Source organism: Phoca vitulina, unplaced genomic scaffold (genome assembly GCF_004348235.1).
Source record: "Phoca vitulina isolate PV1807 unplaced genomic scaffold, GSC_HSeal_1.0 scaffold26, whole genome shotgun sequence".
NCBI lineage: Eukaryota > Metazoa > Chordata > Mammalia > Carnivora > Phocidae > Phoca > Phoca vitulina.
The window spans coordinates 25,824,197-25,849,864 of NW_022589729.1; the positions used below are offsets into that span (position 1 = coordinate 25,824,197).

The following is a 25,668-nucleotide window of genomic DNA, read 5'->3' on the forward strand; positions in this document are numbered from 1 at the left end:
AAATAAATAAAATCTTAAAAAAAAGACATCCTCATTATGAGTGATATAAAAACATTTCCCCCCAAAAAACTGAGTTTGCCCCTTGTGTTGGCTTTATTGATGTGTCTACTTGGTTAGGATAAAATCCCCAGTTACTTAATCAAATGCTCCTCTCAGTGAAGGTGTTTTTACATGTATAATTAAAACTTCTAATCATTTGACTGTAGATAATCTAGGTAAGCCTGTCTGAGTCAGGTGGAAGGCCTTAAACTCAGAACTGAGGTTTCCCTGGGAGAGAGAAGAAATTCTATCCATGGATGACAGCTTTGGCCTCTGCCTGTGGATTCAGCCTGCTCATAATTTTTCCTTCCTGTTACCTCTCCTATGAATTTCAGACTTGCTTTGCTAGCCCCCTAATCATGTAAACCAATTCCTTGTAGTAAATCTCGTGTGTGTGTGTGTGTGTGTGTGTGTGTGTGTGTGTGTGTGTCTACCTATCTATCAAATCTCCTACTGGTTCTGCTTCTTGGTTGAACCCTGACTACTACACCAATAGCAGAAAGAAATCCTTACGGGAGTACTTTAAGAAAGTACTTCAGGGAGAAAGAAAGTTTTCTCAGATCCAAGATAGAAGGTCTGAGATGCAAGAAGGAAGAACAAAATAAATGGTAAACATATAGATTTGTGTAACATAGGCGAGTTCTTCCACACATTCAAGAATGAAATGGTTCTAATTCAAATTCAAAATTCCTGTTTTGATAATGGAAAAAAGGAGATACTCTTCAATTTGTTTCATACAGCTAAGATCATCTTGGTTCCAGATCCTAAAAGAGCATGAGAGAAGAACATTATAGGCCATCCTCACTCACAATCATAGATGCAAAAATTTAAACAAAATATTTGCAACCAATTCTAGCAATATATAAAAAGGGTACTACTTTATGAGCAGGTTGCATTTATTCCAGAAATTAAAGGGCAGTTGCATATTAGGAAATCTATGAATGTAATTCACTACATTAGCTGATTATATGAGAAAAATCATTAGAGCATCTCAACAGATGCAGAAATTTTTCAAAAAATTCATGATAAGAACTAAAAAAAGGCATGATTAAAGATATTTTCATTAAACATCATACTTAATATTGAAACACTGAAGATTTCCCTCTGAAAAAGGTGTTAACCTATTACCATTGAAATTCCTAACGCATATAATTTAGCTAAAAAAAAAAAAAAAGATTTAGAAAGAAGACCCCAAACTGACTTATTTTTATTACTTTTAGGAGAGAGACAAGTTTCTTAAGACATGAAGGAAAAGCTTAAATAAATTTGACTTTATTGGAATTAAGAACTTTTGGTTATTAAAAGATACCATGTTTGTAATACATATGAACCACCCAGGGATTTAGAATCTAGAATTAAAACTAAGCCAAAACAAAACAAAAGAAACTCCTACATGTCTGTAAGAAGCCTATCCATCCAATAGAATTGTGCAAAAGACTTGAATTAGCATATGCAAATGAAGAAGCCTGAAAAATAAAAGTATGCAAAGTACTCAACCTCATTTGTGGTCAGAGAACATAAAATTTAAAAAATACAATGAAATATCACCTCATACTCACCAGATTGGCTGAATTTTAAAAACCTGAAAATCTCAAAATTTGGCAAAGGTATGGAGCAAGGGACCAAGTTTTAACTGTTCATGGGAGTGTAAATTTGCACAAATTGTTTAGAAAACACTTTGGCACTAGCATTGAAAGTTAAACATGCAAATTTCTTAGAATTCCACTCTTAAGTTGTGCACCAAAAATCATTTACTAACACTGCTCGTAAAAGTAAAATACTGGCAGTAATCTTAGACGTTCATCAGTATTAAAATGAGCAAATGGTTATATTCATACAGTAGAACATTGTACAGCAGGGAAATAAATAAGCTTCAGCAAAACTAAATATGAATGAATTAAATGAACAAATCACTGAAGAATTACTATGATGAGTCCTTCCATGTCATGTTTAACAACAAAAAAAATTAAATAATACATGATTTAGGGAAACATTTGTGTGGTGAAACTATAAAGGCAGGCAAGGAAAGGATAAGCTGAAGGGATTATGGTCTTTTCTGTGGAGAGAGAGGGGCACTCAAGGAGGGACCTTCTAAGGAAGGGAATGTTCTGGTAGTTTGCTTTATCATTGTTATTTAAACTTAATTATTTAAGTTACTATTATTTGAATTATTTAAGTACTATATAAAAACATCTTGTTTATTGTTCCTATATCAGCCTATAACAGGCTGTTTTCATTGACAGTGGACTTCTTAACCTCTTGAGGCCTCCGTTTCTGCATCTGTACGATGAGTTAGACTGACAGGTCACTAAGTTTGAGATACCTTTCGGCTCTAACATTCCATGATATTATGAAATAAACATAGCTTAGACGGATGATAGTAGGTTCCATTTGGATAAATTCCTCTTTAGATAATGGATTTGGAAGGATTCCCAGAAACAGCTTCTTAAATCCACAACCCTGACATCACCATATTTCTTTAGCTAGCAGCTTTATGAAGATTTAAGCTATTATTTTTAGGACTCTTACCTTTATTTCATATTATGCTAACACAATAAAGGAAATTATTTTCTTGTGTATATTATTTTTTATTAAGGCCACTGGAAGTAAAGTTTCTTCTGCTCATTTTATTACACACTTTTCCTGGCGAAGGACCATGACTGTGTTCATTGTGTTGATTCAAGAGCCTAGTCTAGAACTACAAACTTATGGGATCTCCATGAATATAGGCCCTCCTTTAGCTGGCAACTGAGATTTCTATTAAGAAATGTGTATAACAAGTAAGGAGTTCAAGTATAGATACAGATTCAAATTGGAAAAGCCTTTTTTACTATTCTTCCAAAACCCTTTCCTACCTGTCATAAGATAATACAAATGTGTCTAAGAAAAACTTTTCCATCCAACAAGTGTCCCTCGTGGTGGAAGAGAACACATGTTTTTAAAAAGAATGGGAATGTGGCTGTAAGAGCCCACTGAAAAGCACAACATTTAATGAAGCCATTTGTATTTTTCAGAAACATTCATGCATGTCATGCATTCTGTACCACAGTATAGCTGTGTTTATTTTAAAATGAAAATATTTTAAATAAATTACTGGTTAGATTACCTTTTTCCTCCCTTCGTCTTCAAGTAAAATTAAGTTTTCAGTTAAATACACTGTATTCATCCTTTGACTTTGAGTTCCTGGTCTCACCATCATGTGTCCCTAATGGCATGCCTACCCCATTGTTAAAAGCATTGGCTCTGGAATGCTCTGGAATCCAACAGACCTGGGTTTGTATCCTGGCATGCCACTTAGAGTAGCACACATTGTAAGGTGCTTGGTCTCTCTCCGGGCTTTAAATCCTTGCACAGTTTCTTAATCTAATGCAATATCCAAAAACACTGAATATCCCTTCAAATACACCTTTCACAAAGTAAGGTTTTATATATGCTGTCCCATGAAACCAGTATTAATCTGCTCTCTGTCATTCTTCCATAGCTTGCTCAAATGTCAGCCCTGTCCCCACCAACCTTCACCCTGACATCCTCTTTGTTCCCTTAGAGCTTTGTCCGTACCTCAGTTACAGCATTTAGTCTGTTACTATAATTGACCTCTTTGTTATGTCTTCCTTCACCTCTCTAAAACCTCCCCTGATTTTCCTCCCACTCACTAAATCTGCACTCCTTTCTCTGTGCCTCTACTACTTTGAAAACATTTTATTTGTTTATTCACTTTAACAGTTATGTACTGAGCATTTGTTTTTTTGTCAGGTAATGCTACTTCAAGCACTTGAGATTTAGAGCTGTGTAACATGCTTTCATGGAGTTGTTATTTCTAGTGAAGGGAATGGGTTAACAAACAACAAAGATAAGAAAAATATCAGCAAGTGATTAAGTTCAGAGGGTATGAGATAATGACTGGATGGCGAATTTTAGACCAGAGGTTCAGAAAAGGCATTACTGAAAAGGTGATACTTAAGCTAAATCTAAGAAGGGAATTAGTTTGGAAGGAACATCATTTCAAGTAGAGGGAATTGCTATTGCAAAAACCCTAAAGGAGGGAAAGAACTTGGCATTTCCTAGCATCAGAATTAAATCAATTACGGGCAAGAAAGAAAGTTGTATTAGATGTGCTTAGAAGAGCAGAAAGGAGACAAGTCTCAATGGAATTTGAAGGCATAAGAGGTACGTTTTATTCTAAGTGAAGTAGTATGCTATTGGAAAGCTTTAGCTGGGGTATGACTGGATCTGATTTGTGTTTTATAAAGATTGCCCAGATTACGTTGTAATGGACAGAGAGGTAGCAAGAGTCCAGTTATGGGTCTGTTTCAGTTGTGCAGGAGAGAAGAGATGGTGGCTTGGATGAGGAGGGTAGCAGAAAAGATGGTTTCACAGAGCACAGTTCGGTTATGTTTGGGAGGTAGAATTGCCAATTCTTGCTGGTGGGTTAGAGAGAGTAGAGGGAAATGCCAAGTCAATGATAATATGCCCATATCTATATTTGTATATTGGCACTTCTGATAATTCTCTTTTTAGTTTACATATTAATTTTCTGTATAGATTATGAGCTACTCCAGTACTGGGACCATATATGATTCAACTCCATAGACGTAGTTTCTTACATACGATCTTGTTGATGCTGGGTGCTAAGTGAAGTATTAGTAAAATTTCTCTGTGCAATATTTTATAATTACTACTTATAAAAAGTGATTTTGAATACTAAGATATTTACATACTACAGTGATTAACAGCCATAAGTTATATATAAAGACTAAGATTAGGGAGATGGATTTCTGTTTCATGAAAGTAAACTTTTCATTATGACCAAAGAATACAATAACAAGCGTACATCCAATAAATAATATATAAATAACATTAGGGTAAAAGTCCCCAAGATCAATCCACTTCTAATGAATCACTATTTTATTTTATAAATATGCCACCAGTTACATCAAGTTTTCATTATTTAAGGAACATACTTTTGTGGATATAAGTAGAAAATTCTCATGTCAGTTCATTAAGAAATTTGAATTAAAATTCATTTAAAAAGTCTTTGATGGACTTTGGATAACTGTTGTGTCCAACACAACTACTGTTGTGAGAGAATACCTGAAAATTTATGATTTGATAAAATATATCCTGTGCAGTTTTGGATGGGGGAGGGTGTTCATGCTCAACTAACCTTCAGAATTGCTGTGAAGATGAACTACCATGATACATAAGGAAAACTCAGTGGCTATGATATAGAATGATATTTCTTTTTCTAAAAGCATCTGACAAAGTGCCATATCAAAGATTAATAAATATATTACAGTCTCAGAATATGAAGCAAAATAAGGTGATGTTTAAAGAGCTGATTTGGGCCCATAAAAACAACTTTCTGATATACTCAGTACTTGATTTCAGATCCTAATTTATAACATATATTTCAAAATGCATTGCATAATAATTCTAAAAACTTAAATTAGAAATTTATTTATTATATAATAATAAAACATTATAGGTGGTAATGTAGTTATCTGTTTATTCAATAAGCATTTATATGGTAACTACTGTTTGAATGTCTACTTTCTATGTGATGATTAGTGTTTTCATATTTATCATAGATTTTTAAACAATTGATATATTTCACTAAGATACTGTACACAGAAAAATTGTAACTTTATGGTGGAGAAACCCAACAGACACCACCTTAACCAGGTGATCAAGGTTAACATCACCAGTAGTAGTAACATAAAGTGACATCATGTACTCCCTGATGAGATTCACTGAGGGCACAATCACCCCCAGGGTGTTCTTGCCAAAATACGTAACCTCCATCTGATGATGAGACTACATCAGACAAGCCCACATTGAGGGGCATTATACAATATGAATGAGCAATGCTCTCCAAAGGGCAAAAAACGTTTACAAAGGGCAGAGAAAGACTGATGAACTACAAATGGAAAAGACTGGATTAGATCTTGGAATAAAAACAAGACATTAGTAGAAAAACCAATGTAACCTGAATATAGTCTGTAGATTATTTAATGGTACTATAACTATGTTAATTTCTTGCTTTTGATTAAATGTACTATGGTTATGTAAGATGTTATCATTAGGGGAAGTTGGATGAAGGTTATGTGGGAACTCTCCATTCTGTTTTTGCAACATTCCCAAAAATCTAAAATTATTTCAAAATAAAAAGTTTAAACAGATTCTCAAAAAAAAAAAAAAAAACCAATAGGACATTCACATTAAGGTATCTTGATGTCTACTTAATAGAGTCTCTTTCATGCCACTATTACTGTCCTTTGTGTTATGGTTTCTCCTGTGGGGATAGCTCTTGTTAGACGTGTAATGAAGATGAAAAGAATCCTTGCCCTGATCCTCTTCAATGTACCTTTCTTGTATACTTATTTCTCTTTCTGTGATATATTTTTTTTACCTTTTTTCCCGTCCTTTTTCTCTGGGCTGTTCCTTTAGTGTCCTTTACAGTTACACTTGCCTTCTACCTGTCCTCTAAATGTTACAGTCCTCTAGGCTTTATCCTTAGACCTCTACTTCTCTAACTCCTATATCTCACTGGTGGTTCTTATGTAAGACCACACTGCATTAATTACCTATATATGATAAGTCCCCAGTACATCTTTATCATAGACCCATATAAACGTAAATGCCTGTGTATTTACACAGTAAGTGTATATCTTTGTGTACACCCCCATACAGACAAATACATGACCCTTACACATACCCGCATTTGTACAGATACACACATACTGGACCCTCCTGCATTCCTTCTTTTGGGAACTAGTGCTACCCTGTTGCCCAAACCAGAAAATGAAGAGTCCTCTCTTTCCATGTTATTACTGCTGACCTTTCTTGCATCCAGTTTCCAGTTGTTTACTATGTTCTGCTGATTCTGCTTTCTAAATATTACTTAGATTATCTATTTTATCCTCTTCAATTTCAATGTCAGTGACTTATGTTGGATAGCTGGTTTTAGCTCCCTCTAAGCCATCCTCCATTCTACTTTTTTTTTTTTTTTTTTGCATTCTACTTTAAGATTGTTCTTTCTGAAAAGCAAATCTTATATTTTTCCTATTATATTTCGAATGAAGTTCAAACCCCTAGAATGGCACACAAAATCCTTCGTCTTATGGCTTCTCTCTCTCCGATCTTTTCTCTAATACTTCTCCAGATACCGTTGCTATAGCCATTCTGAACGATTTGCTGTTAGGTCTCTGAAAATAGTTTCATGTCTCTGTGAATAGCCCATATTCAGGGGCATTCTACCATATGACTGAGCAGTACTCTCCAAAAGTGTCTAGATCACCAGAGGGAAAGTGAAAGACTGATGAACCACATATGGAAAAGATTGGGTTCGATCCTGGAATAAAACAAGACATTAGTAGAAGAACTGGTGTAACCTGAAGATAGTCTGTAGATTATTTAATAGTGCTGTATCTATGTTAATTTCTTGCTTTTGATGAGCATACCGAAAAAATAACTTGGGTTATAATAAATTCTTATTAACAAATAGTGAGAGAGTGAAAGACAGTAATGATGAAGTAATAAAAATAACATTTATTAAACATTGATTTATGAACTTGGATCGTAATCCAGGTTGATTTGTCTGACTCTTTCTTGAGTTGTATGCTCTGTAAAGACAAGGATCATTTTTTAAAACTGTTTTGTATCCTAATATGTAATACATGATAGACACTTAGTATTGTCAAATACATAAATCAAATAAAAACTGCTGAGTGACTCATTATAAGGAATAGATATAAAAATGTCTTGACAAATTTTGATAGAAGAGCTTATAAAATTGATTATAATGAAGCTCACTTAGGAATAATCCAAAACTTGTAGGAGTCAAGTGTTACTGTGTTTTAAATTGAGTGGTGTTTATAACTTAAACCTGGAGTCATATAATGGTGTAAGATGTAGAGTGAAAATTCAGTGACATCCTGAGCATTCTCTATATTTTGTGCTATGACCCACTTTCTTTGATTTAATAAGACGTTGAATGAAAGGAGCGAGTCAAAAGCCATATGTCTTGGTTTTATGTTAGCTAGAGATTTTGGAAGATTTTAGAAAGGTTTTAACGTAAATAATAAAATCCTATGAATTTCTACATTATCCTATTAATCTTTTTTTAAAAGAAGCATGATAGTTACTTATGTATGGTATGTAATCTATAGCTAAGATCAGCACATGCATTACTACACTAAATATTCAACAGGTTTGGAGTATTAGGAAATATTTGATATATGAATCATTAGGAGATGGTAATTGTATCAAGCACTGATTTTATAACATGAAAAAATAATAAAAATAAAATGTGACATAGGGAAGATCTGGAGACTTAACTGGCAGAAGGAAGGAATGCACAAGGAGAGATAGCTTATCAGGACAAGGAATATAGATTTTTCAGCATCCTTTGTTCACTTACTTCAATTAGTATTTTATTTTTTTAATTTTTTAAAGATTTTATTTATTAGAGAGAGAGGGCACAGGTGTGGGGAGGCAGAGGGAGATGGAGAAGCAGACTGCCTGCTGAGCAGGGAGCTCCCGGGGCTCGATCCCAGGACTCTGAGATCCTGATGTGAGTCCTGATGTGAGTCGAAGGCAGACGCTTAACCTACTGAGCCACCCAGGTGTCCCACTTCAATTATTATTTTAAATAATGTTTCTCTATGTGGGGTCTTAAACCATCTGCATCAGATTTATCTAAAAGTCTATTAAAAATGGATATTCTTGAGTCTCACCTTCAAAATTTCTGATTCAAGATGTCTGGATTAAAACCCAGGAATCTACATTATTAATGAAATACATAACAATATACACACTAAAGTTGTGGAAATATTCATCTAGGTATTCTTTATTCATTCTCTCAATTCAACAGTATAATTTGAGTGTCTACTTATGTATGAGGCAGTGTTCTGGATGCTGGGATATATTAGAGAACAAAGCAAAAAAGAATATCTGACTTTGTGAATCTTTTATTTCTAGTATGAAGGGGACAGATAATAGATAAATTATGTAGAATGTTCAAAGATGATAAGTACTATAGAAAAGTAAATAGAATGGGAAAGGGGGCTACCTGGGGGTTAGGAGGGAATTTAAGATAGTATAGTGACCATGTGCATTTCACAGAATATGTGGCATTTAAACAACTTCCTGTAGAGTGGTCAAATATAGAAGCAGAGAGGAAGATTTGGAAGGCTATTGCTATAATCTTGGTGAGAAGTGATAGCATTTTAGGAACTGGCTTGTGGAAGATAGGATAATAGCTGATCAGGTTATGGATCTATTTTGAAGATAAAGTCAGTGGATATTGTGAAAGATTTAGTACGAAGTGTGAGAGAAAGAAGAATGACAGATGTTTTCATGATTTTTTATCCAAGAAACTGGTAGGATGTAGCTGTCATTCTATTGAAAGGGGGAAGATTATGGGCAAGAAATATTTTGGTGAGAGGAATTCAGTTTTGAACATGTTAAGTTTGAGGTGTCTATTAGATATCCAACTAGGATATTGGTTAGCAAATGGATAAATGAGGCAGAGGAGAAAATTAGAATGCAAATAGAAAGTTGGGAGTCATCAGCATAGGGATAGGATTTAAAGCCATTAGACTGGAAGACAAGTGAGATTATCAAAGGAGTGGCTCTACAGAAAAATGGCAAGAGGCCCAGGAACTGGAAAATAGCAGGAGGCGATGGTGAAGGAGGCCAAGAAAGAGTGAGTGACCAGTGAGGTCGGAGAGAGTTCAAAACAGTAAGGTATCTTCACAGCCTAGTAGGGAAAGAATACCAAAGAGGAAGGGTCAACACTGTCAAAGTCTCGTGACAAGTTAATTAAAATAAAGACCTGAAACTGACTGCTGAATTTAGTAAAGTGGAGATCTGATGACATCAGCAAGAGCAAGCTTGCTGAAATGGTGAGGCAGAAATTGTGGTTGAAGCATGGGAGAAGAGGAAGTGGAGACCAAAGTCCTGACAGCTCTTTTGTGTTTTACTGTAAAGAGCAATGCAGAAATGGATATAGCTAGAGAAGTAAAAAGGGTCAAGAAAAGAAATAACACGTGTGTAGGCTGGTGGGAAGATCTAGTAGAGAAAGAAAGCTATATGCAGGAAAAAGGAGGAAAAATTGTTAGCGGAGTTGGTCTTTGTGTGGAGCACAGTTACTTCACGCATCACAAGGGAGAAAGCAGAGGCATGGGAAGAGGAGGAGGTAAAGGGGCTGAATAAATGGGATGCTTAGAATTTGCAGAATTTTTCTTTTAATGACTTCAGGGGTTTTTTTCCCCCTTCAGTGAAGTTAAGAAGCAAGGTCATCAGCTGAGAAAAAATGGGGGAAGTGGTTGGATATTTATGGGAGAGTGAATGGACTAGAAAAAAAATAGAATTGCTTGGCATCATTCAGAGCACATTAGAGATGGCAGATTATGACTTTAAAGTGAGAGTAGTCCTCATGACTGGCTGGGTTTTCTCTTGGCAACTGGAGCTTCCTACAGGCTCGCTGATGATATGCTTGCTCCTGTATCAGGGTATTATTTATGCTGGTGGCTCCCTTTCCTGGAATCTGTTCTCCCACAAACTATGGGTCCTACTTCCTCACTGCTTTCAAGGCTTGACTCAGATGTCATCTTCTTCATGATATCTGCCCTGATCACACTCTTTCAAATTGGAAGTTCCTTGTCCAAACTGCCCAGTCTTCCTTATGCAATTCTCTCTTATTTTCTAACACTCATCACCTTCTAACATACTACATAATTTATTACATTTTTTTATTTCATGCTTCCACTCCCCTTCTCCCCCCTAAATGTTTAAGCATCATGAAGGGTTTTTTTTGTTATTGAATTAGAATTGACATACAGTATCATATTAGTTTCAGGTGTACAAGATAGAGATTCAATATTTTTATACATTATAAAATGATTATCACCCTAAGTCTAGTCACCATCTGTCACCATACAAAGTTACTACAATATTATTGACTATATTCCTTATGCTGTACTTTACATCCTTGTGACTTTCCCCTCTGGCAACCACCAGTTTGTTCTCTGTATCTATATGAGTCTGTTTCTGTTTTGTTTGTTCATTTGTTTTGTTTTTTTAGATTCCACATATAAGTGAAATCCTACAACACTTGTCTTTCTCTAACTTATTTCACTTAGCATAATACCCTCTATGACTATTTATATTGTGGCAAATGGCCAGATTTCATATATTTTTTATGGCTGAGTAATAATAGTCCTGTGTGTGTGTGTGTGTGTGTGTGTGTGTGTGTACCACATCTTCTTTATCCATTCATCTGTCAGTGGACACTTAGATTGCTGTCCTATCTTGGCTATTTTAAGTAATGCCACAGTGAATGTAGGGGTACATATATCTTTCTGAATTAATGTTTTCATTTTTTTAGGATAAATACCCAAAGTAAGTTGCTGAATAGTGTGGTAGTTTTATTGTTAATTTTTTTGGAGGAACCTCCATACTGTTAGTGGCTGCACCAATTTACATTCCCACTAATAGTGCACGAGGATTTCCTTTTCTCCACATCTTCGCCAATACTTGTTATTTCTTTTTTTTTTTTTTTGATAATAGCTATTTTGACAGTTTTGACAGTTATCTCATTGTTTTGATTTGGATTTCCCTGACGATTTGTAATGTTGAACATCTTTTCATATGTCTGTTGTCCATCTGTATGTCTTCTTTGGCAAATGTCTGTTCAGGTCTTCTGCCCATTTTTTAATTGAGCTATTTGGTTTTTTGTTATTCATTGTATGAGAACTTTATGTAATTTGGATATCAACCCTTCATCTGTTACATCATTTGCAAGTCTCTTCTCCCATTCAGTAGGTTGCTTTTTCATTTTGTCGATGGTTTCCTTCACTTTGCCAAAGCTACTTAGTTTGATATAGTCTCACTTGTTTATTTTTGCTTTTGTTGCCCTTGTCTGAGGAGACATACGGGTTTATCTCAAGAAACAAGAAAAGTCTCAAACAGTCTAAGTTTAAAGGAACTAGAAAAAGAACAAAGTTAGTAGAAGGAGGGAAATAATAAAGATCAGAGAGGAAATAAATGAAAATAGAGACTTTAAAAAAACAATAGAAAAGATCAATGAAACTAAGACCTAGTTCTTTGAAAAGATAAATGAAATCAACAAACCTTTAGTTAAACTCATCAAGAAAAAAAGAGAGAGAGCCCGCAAAGGCTTGAATTTTTGTTCTGTTCATTTCTGTATTTCAGGCATCTAGAAAAGTACGTGGCATATAGTAAACATTTAATTAGATATTTATCAAATGATTGAATTAATTCATTAGTCTGGTTTAACAGACTTGATTTTGTTGCAGATTATTTAAGGACTATCTGTTGATATATCCCGGAGGATACTGTTGTTCCATTAATGTTGTTTTAGGTTATTAGTTCCAATAATAAGTCACACTGAATGGGCTTTTTATTCCTTCACAGTGTTTTCCTGGTCATTATACCATGGTACTGTAATTTAGTATTCTTACAGTTTTATTTGCCTAGTATTTGAAATGGAATAAAAATAACAGTTTATTTCTATTCCTTCATATACTTAATTCTATTGGTTTAGCTCTAAACCGACCTACCTGATGCCCATTTGTTATAGCAGTTTGTGTTTATATATATAGTGAGTAACTGAATGCCCTGCATTTAGCAGGTGTCTATAAATATCTGCTGACTTAATTTATTGTAACACTTTAGTGTAGTTTTCACTAACCTGTCAAGGTTTACTGAGCATTTATAAGAAGGAGTATTTAAAGTCGACTACTTATATTTTTTAGCCCAAAGCATTATATAGAAAGGAAATTTTAAAGATCTGTTATAAATTAATATATTTTAAAAGTAATTTTTTACTGTATTTACATTTTTCCTTTAAATTGCTGAAGATTTCTGACTCATTAAAAAATGTATTTTTTCTCTCTCAAGCCTTTATTAGATTAGTTATCTTATATTTATGCCAAGAAGAATTTCTAATAGGAGATAAATTTTGAGATATGTTAATTTTTCCTCCAGGCTGAAAAAGGAATGGGGAGTCTCGATTTGTTATTGTGTTGCCCCAGTGCCTCTGCTGCTTCGCTTCAGTAACAAGACTGTCGTGTCAGCGCGAAGCCCAGCACTCCGTCTTCCCCTTCCCCAGCTTGATAAAGAATTGCACCACTCACCCTCTCTCCCCAGTGTTTTTCGTGAGCTCTTTTAAAGAGTCAAAATCTTTAAAAATCATATAAGACTCTTACAATTTAATTATTGTCATCCTCAGAGTTTTGATGGATTGATTGCAATTAGATATTTATATAACATATGTATACACCACTGATTAATAGCATAACTTGTTTTGGATTTTTAGATTAAATGCCACAAGTGCACTGACTGGTGAGGAATTAGAGAACTGTGAGAAGCATACAATTTATCTCTTAGAGGAAAGATACATAGTCTACTGGGCCATATATTTAAGTTTATTCTGTGAATCTGATCAGAACATATTCTTTATATTTTTTGGTAAAGAAGCTTACCACTAAGTCTATTCTTTATATTTTATTGAATTTTTAAAACATTTATATTGTATTTGAAAATTGGTGTGGTGAATGTTTATTTTTATTTAACAGTATTGCTTACTGAAGTCCATTTAAAACAACAGATAATTTCTTTAAATGGATTTAATTTCCTGTTAAGATGGTTATTTGAAGATAAAAATGCTTTGAAAAACCTTAGCAATAACTATCAAAAAGGGGCGCCCGGGTGGCTCAGTCATTAAGCGTCTGCCTTCAGCTCAGGTCATGATCCCAGGGTCCTGGGATCGAGCCCCCCATCGGGCTCCCTGCTTGGCGGGAAACCTGCTTCTCCCTCTCCCACTTCCCCTGCTTCTGTTCCCTCCCTTGCTGTCTCCCTCTCAAAAAAAAAAAAAAAAACCTTAAAAAAAAAAAAAAAACTATCAAAAAGAGTAGAAGGAAGTAGCTTTATTGCTTAAAAACATTTCTCTTGTAACCTGTCACACTACTTTAGGATTGTGTCGTAAGGATTAACAAAATTCAGTTCTTGCAGGTATTAATGATTTGGAGGGAATAATATTAATGGTCTTGATAATTATACATATCCTTATTTAAATGACTTTTATTTATAATTTATAATAAAATTATGGACTCCATGCTATGGAACTATGTCTATGAATTTTTTTTGAAATTTCCAATTATGTTATTCATGTTTTGGTATGATTATTTAGCATGTTTAGGTCCAGGTTTTAATTTTTACTTTTGGGATGAAAAGCAAAGTATTAAGATTTATGTAAAAAGCATCATCTTATACAAAAACAAGGAATCATGGATCACTACATCAAAAACTAATGATGTATTGTATGGTGATTAACATTAACAAAATAAAATAAAATTTAAAAAAAAGCATCATCTTAATGCAAACTCTTAAATTCCTTTAAAAATCTACTTGCAACCTAATGTTTTGTTATATCTGTAGCCCTTTCATTGTTATTAACAGTGTTACTTGTCATTACTTGCAATTCCAAATTAATTCTTCTAAAACTTAGTCTTCCAATTACCTAAAGATATGTGTTTACTAAATTATGTGGGTAACTATTAATCAAGTGACAGGTTACAGCCCATTATAGTTATAGCTTTTCCAACAGATAATATTTTTTAGTTCAAAATTATTTCTATGCAAAATAGCTAAAATGCTCTTATCTTTTTTTACTTACTATGAAATCCTCCAGAGTTACTAGAATGGAGTGACCATGACCCAACTCCACTTGGGAAAAAAGAAAAAAAGTGTTACTGGTTACTGAATCAAAACTAGAAAAAGGAATTTAGAGAACTGTTACCTTAAGCATATTTTTCTCCATTAATGCCACTTCTCAGCTTATCCCTGGGTACCTATATTTGTGTGTATGTGTATAGAATATGTGTGTGTGTGTGTGTGTGTGTATGCATAAAATCCATCTTTTATTTTAAGAACAAACATTTTCATTAAGTATGCATGTAGATAAATGTCTGATTGTCACTGTGACAGGATTGTTTGCAAAGTCAGTTGATAACACATGGCATTTTACCAAGTGATTAATTTTTATTGGCTCAATTCACTAGTTCACAGTAACACAAAGTAGTTACTCATGCTCAAAAATGCATAATCAGTAAATAGTTTTGGGATTTATCTCTTTTTAGACATTGAACTATTCCACTCAAACTAAAATGGATGGATTATTTCTAGTAAACATAAAAATGAAAACCTTTTTAAAAGTCTTGTAGTCTTAATCTTTTAAAACAAATTAAGTCCTTTAAAAGGATGTCTTAGTTTGCTTCATTTGTCAGTAATGTATTGCTTTAAATTTATCATTTTACTTCACCTTTTTTTCCTAAAATGATACTTAGTCCATCAAATTAGATCACTTTAGTTTGATTTATAATGCTATGTTGAAAATATATGAAAGTCAAATTTTGCAAGCATTTTAAACCACTTTATTTTTCAAATTAACCATTTATCATAAGTAGTAAAGATGCCAAGATTACATTATTACCTTTTATCTCAAGATACAGTGAAATAAATAATTCCATATACACACCTTTCACATTGTTTCAGTATACTTCAGTCTTTCAGCAAACATTCATTTCAAACTGTATGTTAGGCATTTGCCAGGTATTAAAGATACATACATGAGAAAGACAGTGATCCTATACTCAGGAAACTCATAAATTGATAGAGATCGAAAGGTGGTGGTGGTGGGAAAAGGTGGACTTTAGTATTTAACATTTATTCTCTGCCTGCTATCTAGGTACTTCATGTTGTTTCAATTATGTTCACAAAACGCCATAAGATATTTATTATTTTTCCCATTTTATAGAAGGGGAAACAGAGACAGCAAGTTGCCCAAGATCATAAAGCTAATAAGTAACAGAGATGTGATACAAGCCTTTCATTCTCCAAACTCCTGTTGATATTTGCTTATATTATCGGAAACTTTTTTATTCCAAGCATAATGATGATATAAAAATGGGTAATCTATGGTCCCTACCCTCAAAAAGTTTTAATTTTTATGAGAGCAACTCATACTCTTTTAAAAAAAAGGCATGACTGTACATCCTTTTAGGCTATGTCTGTTTAAATCCATCTAACCACATTTTGGGTCAAAATTATTCTATGATAATATAAAGGTAGTTAAACCACATTTTGAACAGGACTCTGTTGATTTCATTTGTTTCTTTCTTAATTTTGGTCTGTAAGAGATTCCTGTCTCAAAGTCATATAAAACTGATGTAATTTACTGCCATTAAATAATTAAGCATTAAATTGCTGCCTGAGGAATACAGTGTTGCCCTATAGAACTCCTCTCAATTAGTTTTGTTCATTTAAATAGAAAACTTTTTTTTTAGAACTAGGACAGAGTGAGAATTGTTTAAAAGTCAAGCTACTTTATTTTAATTTGGCTAATTTAAATTTTCCAGGGTAAAAAAAATTGTGACCAGGATTAATTCCAGCATGAAAATGAACATTTCATATTGATCTCCAAATCTTCAAGTCTACCTTTCATCCATCATTTAAGTCTTTCTTATGTTACCCATTGTCTCTTATGCAAGGGAGCTTAAAGATACTTCACCTTCATTATGAATGGAGAAACCTCAAAACATTTATAACAATTTTTATAATCCAAAAGGTACGAATTTCAGATGCCACAGATGACAAAATAGAAAGTAACCAAGTGCCAGTAAATCGTACATTCTTTTTCTTGTTAATGAAGTTAGAGTCTGTGCCATACATTTCTGATTTAACTAAAGAGCTGTTATTTTACCGGGCACCTGCTATTTTAATTGCTTGAGTTTTCTTGTCATGCATTTGTATATGTGTGTATATACATATATATGTGTAATTTATATTTATATAAGTATCTGATACTAATATTTTGCTATAAGTAAAATTAATTTTATGACGAAAATGAAAATTAACATATTTGACACTTTTTAATTTCAGTTTATTGATGGTCGACTGGCAAAACTAAATGCAGGAAGGGGTTTCTCTGATGTATTTGAAGAGGAAATCACTTCAGGTGGCTTTTGTGGAGGTAAAGACTAGCTCCAGTATGATTATCCATTTTCTGAGTAACAATTGTCTTGATTTTTACACTTGTATCTGATATAATCTACTTCATAAGGAACTTTTGCTCTTAAAAATACAATGTCTTAAATATATTTTTTTCATAAGAGCTGTGGTATTATTTTATTGTTCAAGGTGTTAAAGATGGTCTCATGAATTGGTAGTTGTTTGCTTGGATAATCTCTTAATATTAGTAGAAATAAATGTCACAGAAATGCAGTTAGCTTGTATCTTCCTGTCTTTCATCCTGGCTAGTATTGTCTGCTAAAAATAACCCACAGTGATGGCTACTACTAAGTAAGAATTAAAGAACTAAGATTATAGTTGAAATACTAGATTATAATATAATCTAAAAAAAAGATTTGAATACCACAGTGCTTTTACATTTTAAGTAAGTGTATTGTTATAGAAGTCTTTACCTTTTTTTTGCTTTGCAGAACATTGCAGCATGAGGAAAAGAGTTTTCAGTTTACCATCCCATGTGCTTACACTTGTCACTGTAAAAAGTGCTCACTAAAAAAATGGAAGGCGTCGTATTATTTTGTATGTGTGAAACATAAGCTAGGTGATATCTAATTTTTGTTTAATATAATGCACTTTAATATAATTAAACAATTACAGTGTTTCATATGTAAGTATTCAAACAATGTTACAATTACCTAGGCAGTTAATGACTTACGAACTGGTACTTTGTACATGATTGCTCCAGTATATAGTCCTGACTCTGGCAGAGAATTTTGCTTGAGTCCTTGAAGTGTCACATTCATTCATTCAGCTGGTATTGTGCGAAGTGTTTACCTATGTACTAGGTACTGTTCCAGATACAGGGTGAACTAAACAAACAAAAATCTTTGGTGTGTTCATTTTCACCATGTATGATAATAATTTTTCTCTTTATCTGTAGGTTTAATTTGGGGAAAAGATGTCTTTAGTGTGCATGTGAACAAACAGTTGCTAGAATTGAGAAATAAAACATGAAAAGACAGTAATGAGTACACATCTACAAATTTCCCCAAATTTAATTTTATTCTTAAATAAGATGTATTTTTTGCACCGTAGAAATACAAAAACGATTGAGATAATTTGTTCATTAAAAGAGGTACAAATGAACTGAGCATTTATGGATCTTCATCTGGCATAAGTATAGCATTTCATTGAAAGCATTTAGCTTTGGGAAAAACTTAGTTTACTTGACTCAGCAAGTAAGCCAAGTGTGTAGTCATTCAGCTCCTTGCTTTCCTCAGCTCATGGGTAAAAATTTAGCTTCAATGGAACTTTTGTGTTAAAATAAGGCTTTTTTACTTTTTAACTCAGACAAGCAAAATATTGTCAGCTCCTGGACGAATTGCTTGAGGCATCTATTCAGTATTTATATAACTGCTGTCTCATTATTTTTATGACCCGTGGGGCTAGTATCTTATATGGAATTGAAGATGACATCTTGTGACAGTAATGGGGTAGAATAGAACTATGATCATTTTGTAGAGTTAAATTCTGTAGTCTTAACCATTGGTCCGGATACCGCTGTTTAGAAGATAGGTGGGTGTCTTTTCTGGTGGGAGAGGGCTTGCTAAAATTTTTCATTAAAGGTCTTATGGTTTAAAAAGAATGGGATACTGGGGTGCCTGGGTGGCTCAGATGGTTAGGCGTCTGCCTTCGGCTCAGGTCATGATTCCGGGGTCCTGGGATCGATCCCCGCATCGGGCTTTCTGCTCGGCGGGGAGCCTGCTTCTCCCTCTCCCTCTGTCTCCCCCCTGCTCATGCTCTCTCTCTCTCTCCGTATCTCTGTGTCTCAAATGAATAAATAAAATCTTTAAAAAAAAAAAAAAAAAGAATGGGATACTGATCACCAGTTGGCATCTGACTTAGAGACTGCTACATTTGCAGTACAACTTCAGGCCAGCCACTTTGTTTTTTTTCTTAAAATGAAAAAAGTTTTGAACGCTTATCTTAATTTGGTGGTGGTGGGAGCAATACTGATTCAAAAGGAAAACGTAGCTCAATAAGTATTAATTTCAGTATGTACAGCAAGAAAATATATTAAAAATTATGCCTGGCTGTCAAGTGTTATTTTTTAATCATTGTATTTTAGGTTATTATTTTAGAGATACATAAAGATTATTCTTAGAAAAATATAAAGCACAATTTATTAGGATTTGAAATAAAAATATGCATAATCTAATAAAAATTAGTAATGTTCTTATAAATGACATATATATATAAAAGAACATAATACATTTGTCATTTAGACTACATTTGTAAGAAGGATGTCTATATCATGATATGAAACTATTTTTCAAAGAAGTGAACTATTATAACTCATTTCTCTCCTGGTTATAGTAAGAATAATTATAATTGTTCCTACTTACTGAATATTAATATGTGACAGAATCTCTTATAAGAGCTCTACAAATTTTACCTCATGTAATCCTCAAGAGCACCTGTGAGGTATTTTAATTACCCATCCCCATTTTTATGAGGGCACTTATCTCAACAATTTGCCCCAGCTCACTGCTAGTAGTGCTAGAGGCTGAACTCAACCTGTGTCTGCCTGGGTTCAAAGCTCTTGCTTTAATAACTATAATATATTGCTTTCTTGTGATAAGAAATCTTCTTAATTAGAAGACATTCAGTAAACAAGAGCACTACCCAAGCCTTCTCTACTCCAAGTGGATAAAGTAAAATTCCTGTCTCATGATTATCCGTTGAAGATTTTTTATACATAAAGCCCTAAGAAAGATCACTATAAGAAAAATCAACATTCACTAAAGCTGAGGAAAAAATCATGTTCCTTTAAGCAAAAATAATTAGGAAATTTCAGAGAAGCATCTAATTTCTCCCCTTTCTGTGTCACTGCAATGGCAGTTTATATACTCTATTTATACAGTCTATATATGGTGATGATAAAATGAATATGAGTATGGTGGAACTTTGTAATTATTGTGGCTTTGTTAAGAATATACAATGCAGGACAGTCATTCATAGCAAACCTAGATTCACATTGAATCAGAACTATGGTTAAAGCCTGAATGCATACAGATCTCCAAAAACTTTTCTGTCCTGTAAATCCCTGTGGTCAGGACTGTAAAGAAATCCCTGTTACTCCTGATTTTTTTCATGAGACCTTTGTAGAATAATCAACCTTAAGAGGAAAGTAATATCAGGAAGTGTGTAAAGGGAAGAATACCCATAGTGGCTAAAAGGTCATAAAAGTGGACACAAGTAGAACAAAGGACGAAATTAGATAAACACAAACATTGGTGTATGAAAAAGCAGCTAAGAAATATTGAGTAGTTAAGAACATGGGGTGGGGTTTTTTGCGTATTTTTTTCATTTAAAGTAAGACTAGTTTTTTAAATCCACTTCCAGTTATCTAAACTTTAAAAAGGAGAGACATTTTCAGATTGATTTTATATAGAAGCATATAGTTATTCTTCATTAGCATTTGTTGCTTCATTAGCTTCCTGACATAATCTGATCAATCTTTTATTTATTTAATTCTTTTTCTTTTTTGTACTGACTGAGGCACCAAGAGAATTTGAAAAGGTAGTAGGTAGTTACCCGTTTTAGTGGCATTTTTCTGGCTTCACTGAACAATTTAGATAAATTTATATATTTTTTTGAGAAGTAACTACAGATTACTGGAATTTAAGCAAACACATTTGAGGAAGAAGTCTTTGCACAAGTGGGAAACAAAGATACTTTGTCCTTGAGTTTGAGAAAATCACTCGTATGTTTAATGAGAACAATGTTGGGAATTTCCTCAATAATGCTTGTTATTTCCATAATCCAGTGACTTTAGTGGAAGGACTGAGAGATTTTTTTTTTTTTTTTTTTGGCATTCAGATTCATTTTTAAGAAGAAAAATAGCCTTTAAGAAATATTTTTTAAAATAATGTACTTGTCTCATAAATTTTGTGGAAATAGAAGCTTTCAATCTGAAAAGTACTAAATTTAAAGAAACAAATATCTTTTTTTTTTTTAAGATTTTATTTATTTGACAGAGAGAGACACAGCGAGAGCGGGAACACAAGCAGGGAGAGTGGGAGAGGGAGAAGCAGGCCTTCCCACCGAGCAGGGAGCCCGATGCGGGGCTCGATCCTAGGACCCCGGATTCATGACCTGAGCCAAAGGCAGACGCTTGATGACTGAGCCACCCAGGCACCCCAAGAAACAAATATCTTTAAAAAAAATTTTTAACAGGAATCTACCTAAATTGTACCACATGCTTCCCTGTCATCTCAAGCAGTTTATGTAGGGACTTCCTGTTTTCCCCTGTGCATATAATTCTGGATTATTATTGGTGATTCTGTCAACTATTTCTTCTCAAGGTATCCGCTTTGAGCAGCCCCTTTTCATTTCTAATGTAATTAGTGTGAAGTGATACAGGGGAAATCTCTGTTTTATCATATTCTATTTAGCAGTCTTAAGAGGTAGAATTTCAGAGTTGAAGGACTACAGAACCAAGAATTCAAATACCTAGATTCTTATTCTTTCTCAGTTGCTATCTTTGTGACCTTGGGCAAATAATGTGCTACCTCAGAACCTTCAGTTTCCTCGTTTGGCAAGTTACTGACAATAACTTACATTTTTGATGTGTTTGTGATGTGCTAGGTACTGTACTAAGTAACATTGTAGCAGCCAGGTTAAAGACCTAGTCCCAAATCCCATAGTTTACAAGGATACGGTGGACTTGAACTCTCGGATCATTGGACTCCAAAGCCCACTTCCTCTCATTGAATTGTGCTGCTTAAGACGCTACCTGCTTTGCCTATTTTAGAGTACAAAAACACAATTCAGATAAGGGAATGTAGGTAAAAACATTTTGTGACCTGTGAAGAGCTGAATATGAGCTATTTTTATTCCTCATAACTCTAAGACACTGACCTTTCTATAACTGCTCTGAAGTTTTATGATACTAATTTTCTTTGTAGTTTAGAGTCTTAAAAAATTATATTCTGGATTGACAAGTGTTCCAGAATGCTAAATAGTTATCACATAGAAGTTAGTATTTCTCTTTCTACTTTCCTCCATTTATTTTGGGAAAAGAATGAAAATAAAACACTTCCCAGAATACTATAAATAACAACCAAGTCTTAAATGTGTGATTTCTACCCAACCATTTTTAATAGAGAAGTTATTAAGTATATGAACTGATGAGAACCTTTAGCAGAGAGGTAAAAGTATATGAACAATCTGGGTAAAGATATACTGTTTATTTTTTTGTTAATAAACTCTCCTTAGAAATAAAGAATAACTTGAATAACTTGAATTTTTTTGTTACTTTACAAAGGGAATATCATTAAAAAATTGTTTAGGACAAATACCACCTGAAATTCATGGTTTTTTAACAGTGCAAATTTTATTTACAGAGGTTATTTTGAGTAGACACATTTTGCTGTAATCATTTCATAAGATTAGAAAAAAATATTATTTTTGCCCAGGTATTTTCTTCCAGAAAAGTGAAGTGCAGTGCTGAGTAGTAAGAGATGTTTTTCACAATGGGGGTTATTTCTTGATTTTTTTCTTTGAATTAGAGAAAGGTTTAATAACAGGAGTCATATCAGAGCTGGACACGTTTTGTCTGATGTTGGTTAGGAATGCAAAGACAGCAGCTGGAAATCAGTTCTTGGGCTGGGATCATTCAGCTTCTATTTTATAACAGCAAGGGAATGAGTTTTTTTAAAAGAACACAACTGCATGTAAGTAGAGAACATAGGTGGTGATAGATGTTAACTAGATTTATGTGGTGATCATTTTGCAATATATACAAATATCGAATCATTATGCTCTATATTTGAAAATAATATGATGTTATATGTCAACTATACTGCAATTAAAAAAAAGGAGAGACCATAATCTGTTTTAGGGATTACTTGTACTTGGAATAGCCATCAGGACTTTGTTTTTTAAGCATTTAAACCAAGAAGGCCGATGAAATCTAAGTCAGTTGATATTAAACATTAGTTGAGATTGTGTTCTTTTTTTTGCCTTCTGATATCATTTTATTGATTAAATTACCATACTTGGAACCAAGCATGTGATTACTAGTTTTATTAGAACTGGTTTTAAAGAGTGCACTTGTTGTGATGAGCACCGGATGTTGTATGGAAGTGCTGAGTCACTGTATTGTACACCTGAAACTAATATTACTCTGTATGTTAACAACTGGAACTTGAATAAAAACTTAAAAAAAAAAAAAAGAACTTTGTCAGCATTTGAACTTTCTAATAACCATAATGTTTTATAGACTAAAACCTTCATTTGCTTCGTATTTCCTTGGGTAGTATCTTTCAAACTTGGATTTACAACTAGAGAATATCTTCAGAACTATGACTGTATTGCATTACAGTAAAATTTGCGATCCATTAATTTATAGTTAAAAACCATAGATAATCTTTTTTTGTCTTCAAGTTTCTTTGCATTTTAAAATTCCCGTCTAGTTTTTTCTTTCCCTATGCACTTGCAATATTACTTTTAAATGAACCCAGTTGCGTAGAAGAGGCAAACTTTTACAAGACAACATAGACATAAAACATTGAAAAATTAGTAAAAAGACATAGGCATCTTGGATTTCAAAAAAGAGGGTATATTTTCCCCCTCTGAACGTCATATTAAAATGAAAGAAGATAAAATATTTTAGCATATTACCTTTATATGTGAGTAAAGAAAAAAATGTCTGTTCTTAAACATTCTAATCACTGTGTTCCTAAGAGCAATTTAATAGTTCTTACAATACCATTGCTTTTGTCACAACACTGCTGATAAAATTTGCCTGCTAAAATCCTGGAAATATTAGTTCTTAATGAATTTTAGTTTATGGATTTATTTTAGATCAAATATTCCTGACATCTTATTTTTATATTTTCCAGGAAACCCGAGGTCATATCAACAATGGGTGCATACAGTCAAGGTAATGATAACCCTTCACTGTTTCTTCCTCCTTCACTCAAACATATATGGAGAAATGTTCAGTAAAAGGAAGCTGCTTATACTTATGCTGTTTATTGGCAATAGTTGAAATGTTTGTATATTTTTTCACATTTTAAGTATTTTTATTTTATGTTATATGATATTCATAAATATAATTTTAAAATGGAAAGCTTTTGTCCAGAGATAAATGGCTCGTTTTGAAAAGCAAGATGTTATTGTCAGCTTATATTATATCCTAGAACAAAGGAATTAGGAGGGAAAGTATGATTTGAGGGGAGTTTTATCATTTCTGGTCATGTGCTTGTTGTTAATATGATTTTTTTTTTTAATTTTTTATTGTTATGTTAATCCCTATACATTACATCATTAGTTTTAGATGTAGTGTTCCATGATTCATTGTTTGTGCATAACACCCAGTGCTCCATGCAGACCGTGCCCTCTTTAATACCCATTACCAGGCTAACCGATCCTCCCACCTCCCTCCCCTCTAGAACCCTCAGTTTGTTTTTCAGAGTCCGTCGTCTCTCATGGTTCGTCTACCCCTCCGATTTCCCCCCCTTCATTTTTCCCCTCCTGCTATCTTCTTTTTTTTTTTCTTAACGTATATTGCATTATTTGTTTCAGAGGTACAGATCTGAGATTCAACAGTCTTGCACAATTCACAGCGCTTACCAGAGCACATACCCTCCCCAGTGTCTATCACCCAGCCACCCCATCCCTCCCACCCCACCCCCCACTCCAGCAACCCTCAGTTTGTTTCCTGAGATTAAGAATTCCTCATATCAGTGAGGTCATATGATACATGTCTTTCTCGGTTTGACTTATTTCGCTCAGCATAATACCCTCCAGTTCCATTCATGTCATCGCAAATGGCAAGATCTCATTCCTTTTGATGGCTGCATAATATTCCATTGTATATATATACCACATCTTTATCCATTCATCTGTCGATGGACATCTTGGCTCTTTCCACAGTTTGGCTATTGTGGACATTGCTGCTATAAACATCGGGGTGCACATACCCTTTCGGATCCCTACTTTTGTATCTTTGGGGTAAATGCCCAGTAGTGCAATTGCTGGATCGTATGGTAGCTCTATTTTCAACTTTTTGAGGAACCTCCATACTGTTTTCCAGAGTGGCTGCACCAGCTTGCAATCCCACCAACAGTGTAGGAGGGTTCCCCTTTCTCCGCATCCCCGGCAACATCTGTCGTTTCCTGACTTGTTAATTTTAGCCATTCTGACTGGTGTGAGGTGGTATCTCATTGAGGTTTTGATTTGGATTTCCCTGATGCCGAGCGATGTTGAGCACTTTTTCATGTGTCTGTTGGCCATTTGGATGTCTTCTTTGGAAAAATGTCTGTTCATGTCTTCTGCCCATTTCTTGATTGGATTCTTTGTTCTTTGGGTGTTGAGTTTGATAAGTTTTTTATAGATTTTGGATACTAGCCCTTTATCTGATATGTCATTTGCAAATATCTTCTCCCATTCTGTCTGTTGTCTTTTGGTTTTGTTGACTGTTTCCTTTGCTTTGCAAAAGCTTTTTATCTTGATGAAGTCCCAATAGTTCATTTTTGCCCTTGCTTCCCTTGCCTTTGGCGATGTTTC

The 25,668-nt window shown here is 33.9% G+C and overlaps 1 protein-coding gene across 4 annotated transcripts in view; it reads left to right on the plus strand.

The window, feature by feature from the left end:
• Window positions 1-25,668, plus strand: part of DENND1B (DENN domain containing 1B) — a 269,024-nt gene that overhangs the window by 186,388 nt on the left and 56,968 nt on the right. For all 4 annotated transcript variants that reach the window (XM_032422402.1, XM_032422401.1, XM_032422404.1 and 1 more), the window contains 2 exons: window positions 17,005-17,095; window positions 24,000-24,040. In XM_032422402.1, the coding sequence (XP_032278293.1) occupies window positions 17,005-17,095; window positions 24,000-24,040 (132 nt within the window). The remainder of the gene's footprint in view (window positions 1-17,004; window positions 17,096-23,999; window positions 24,041-25,668) is intronic.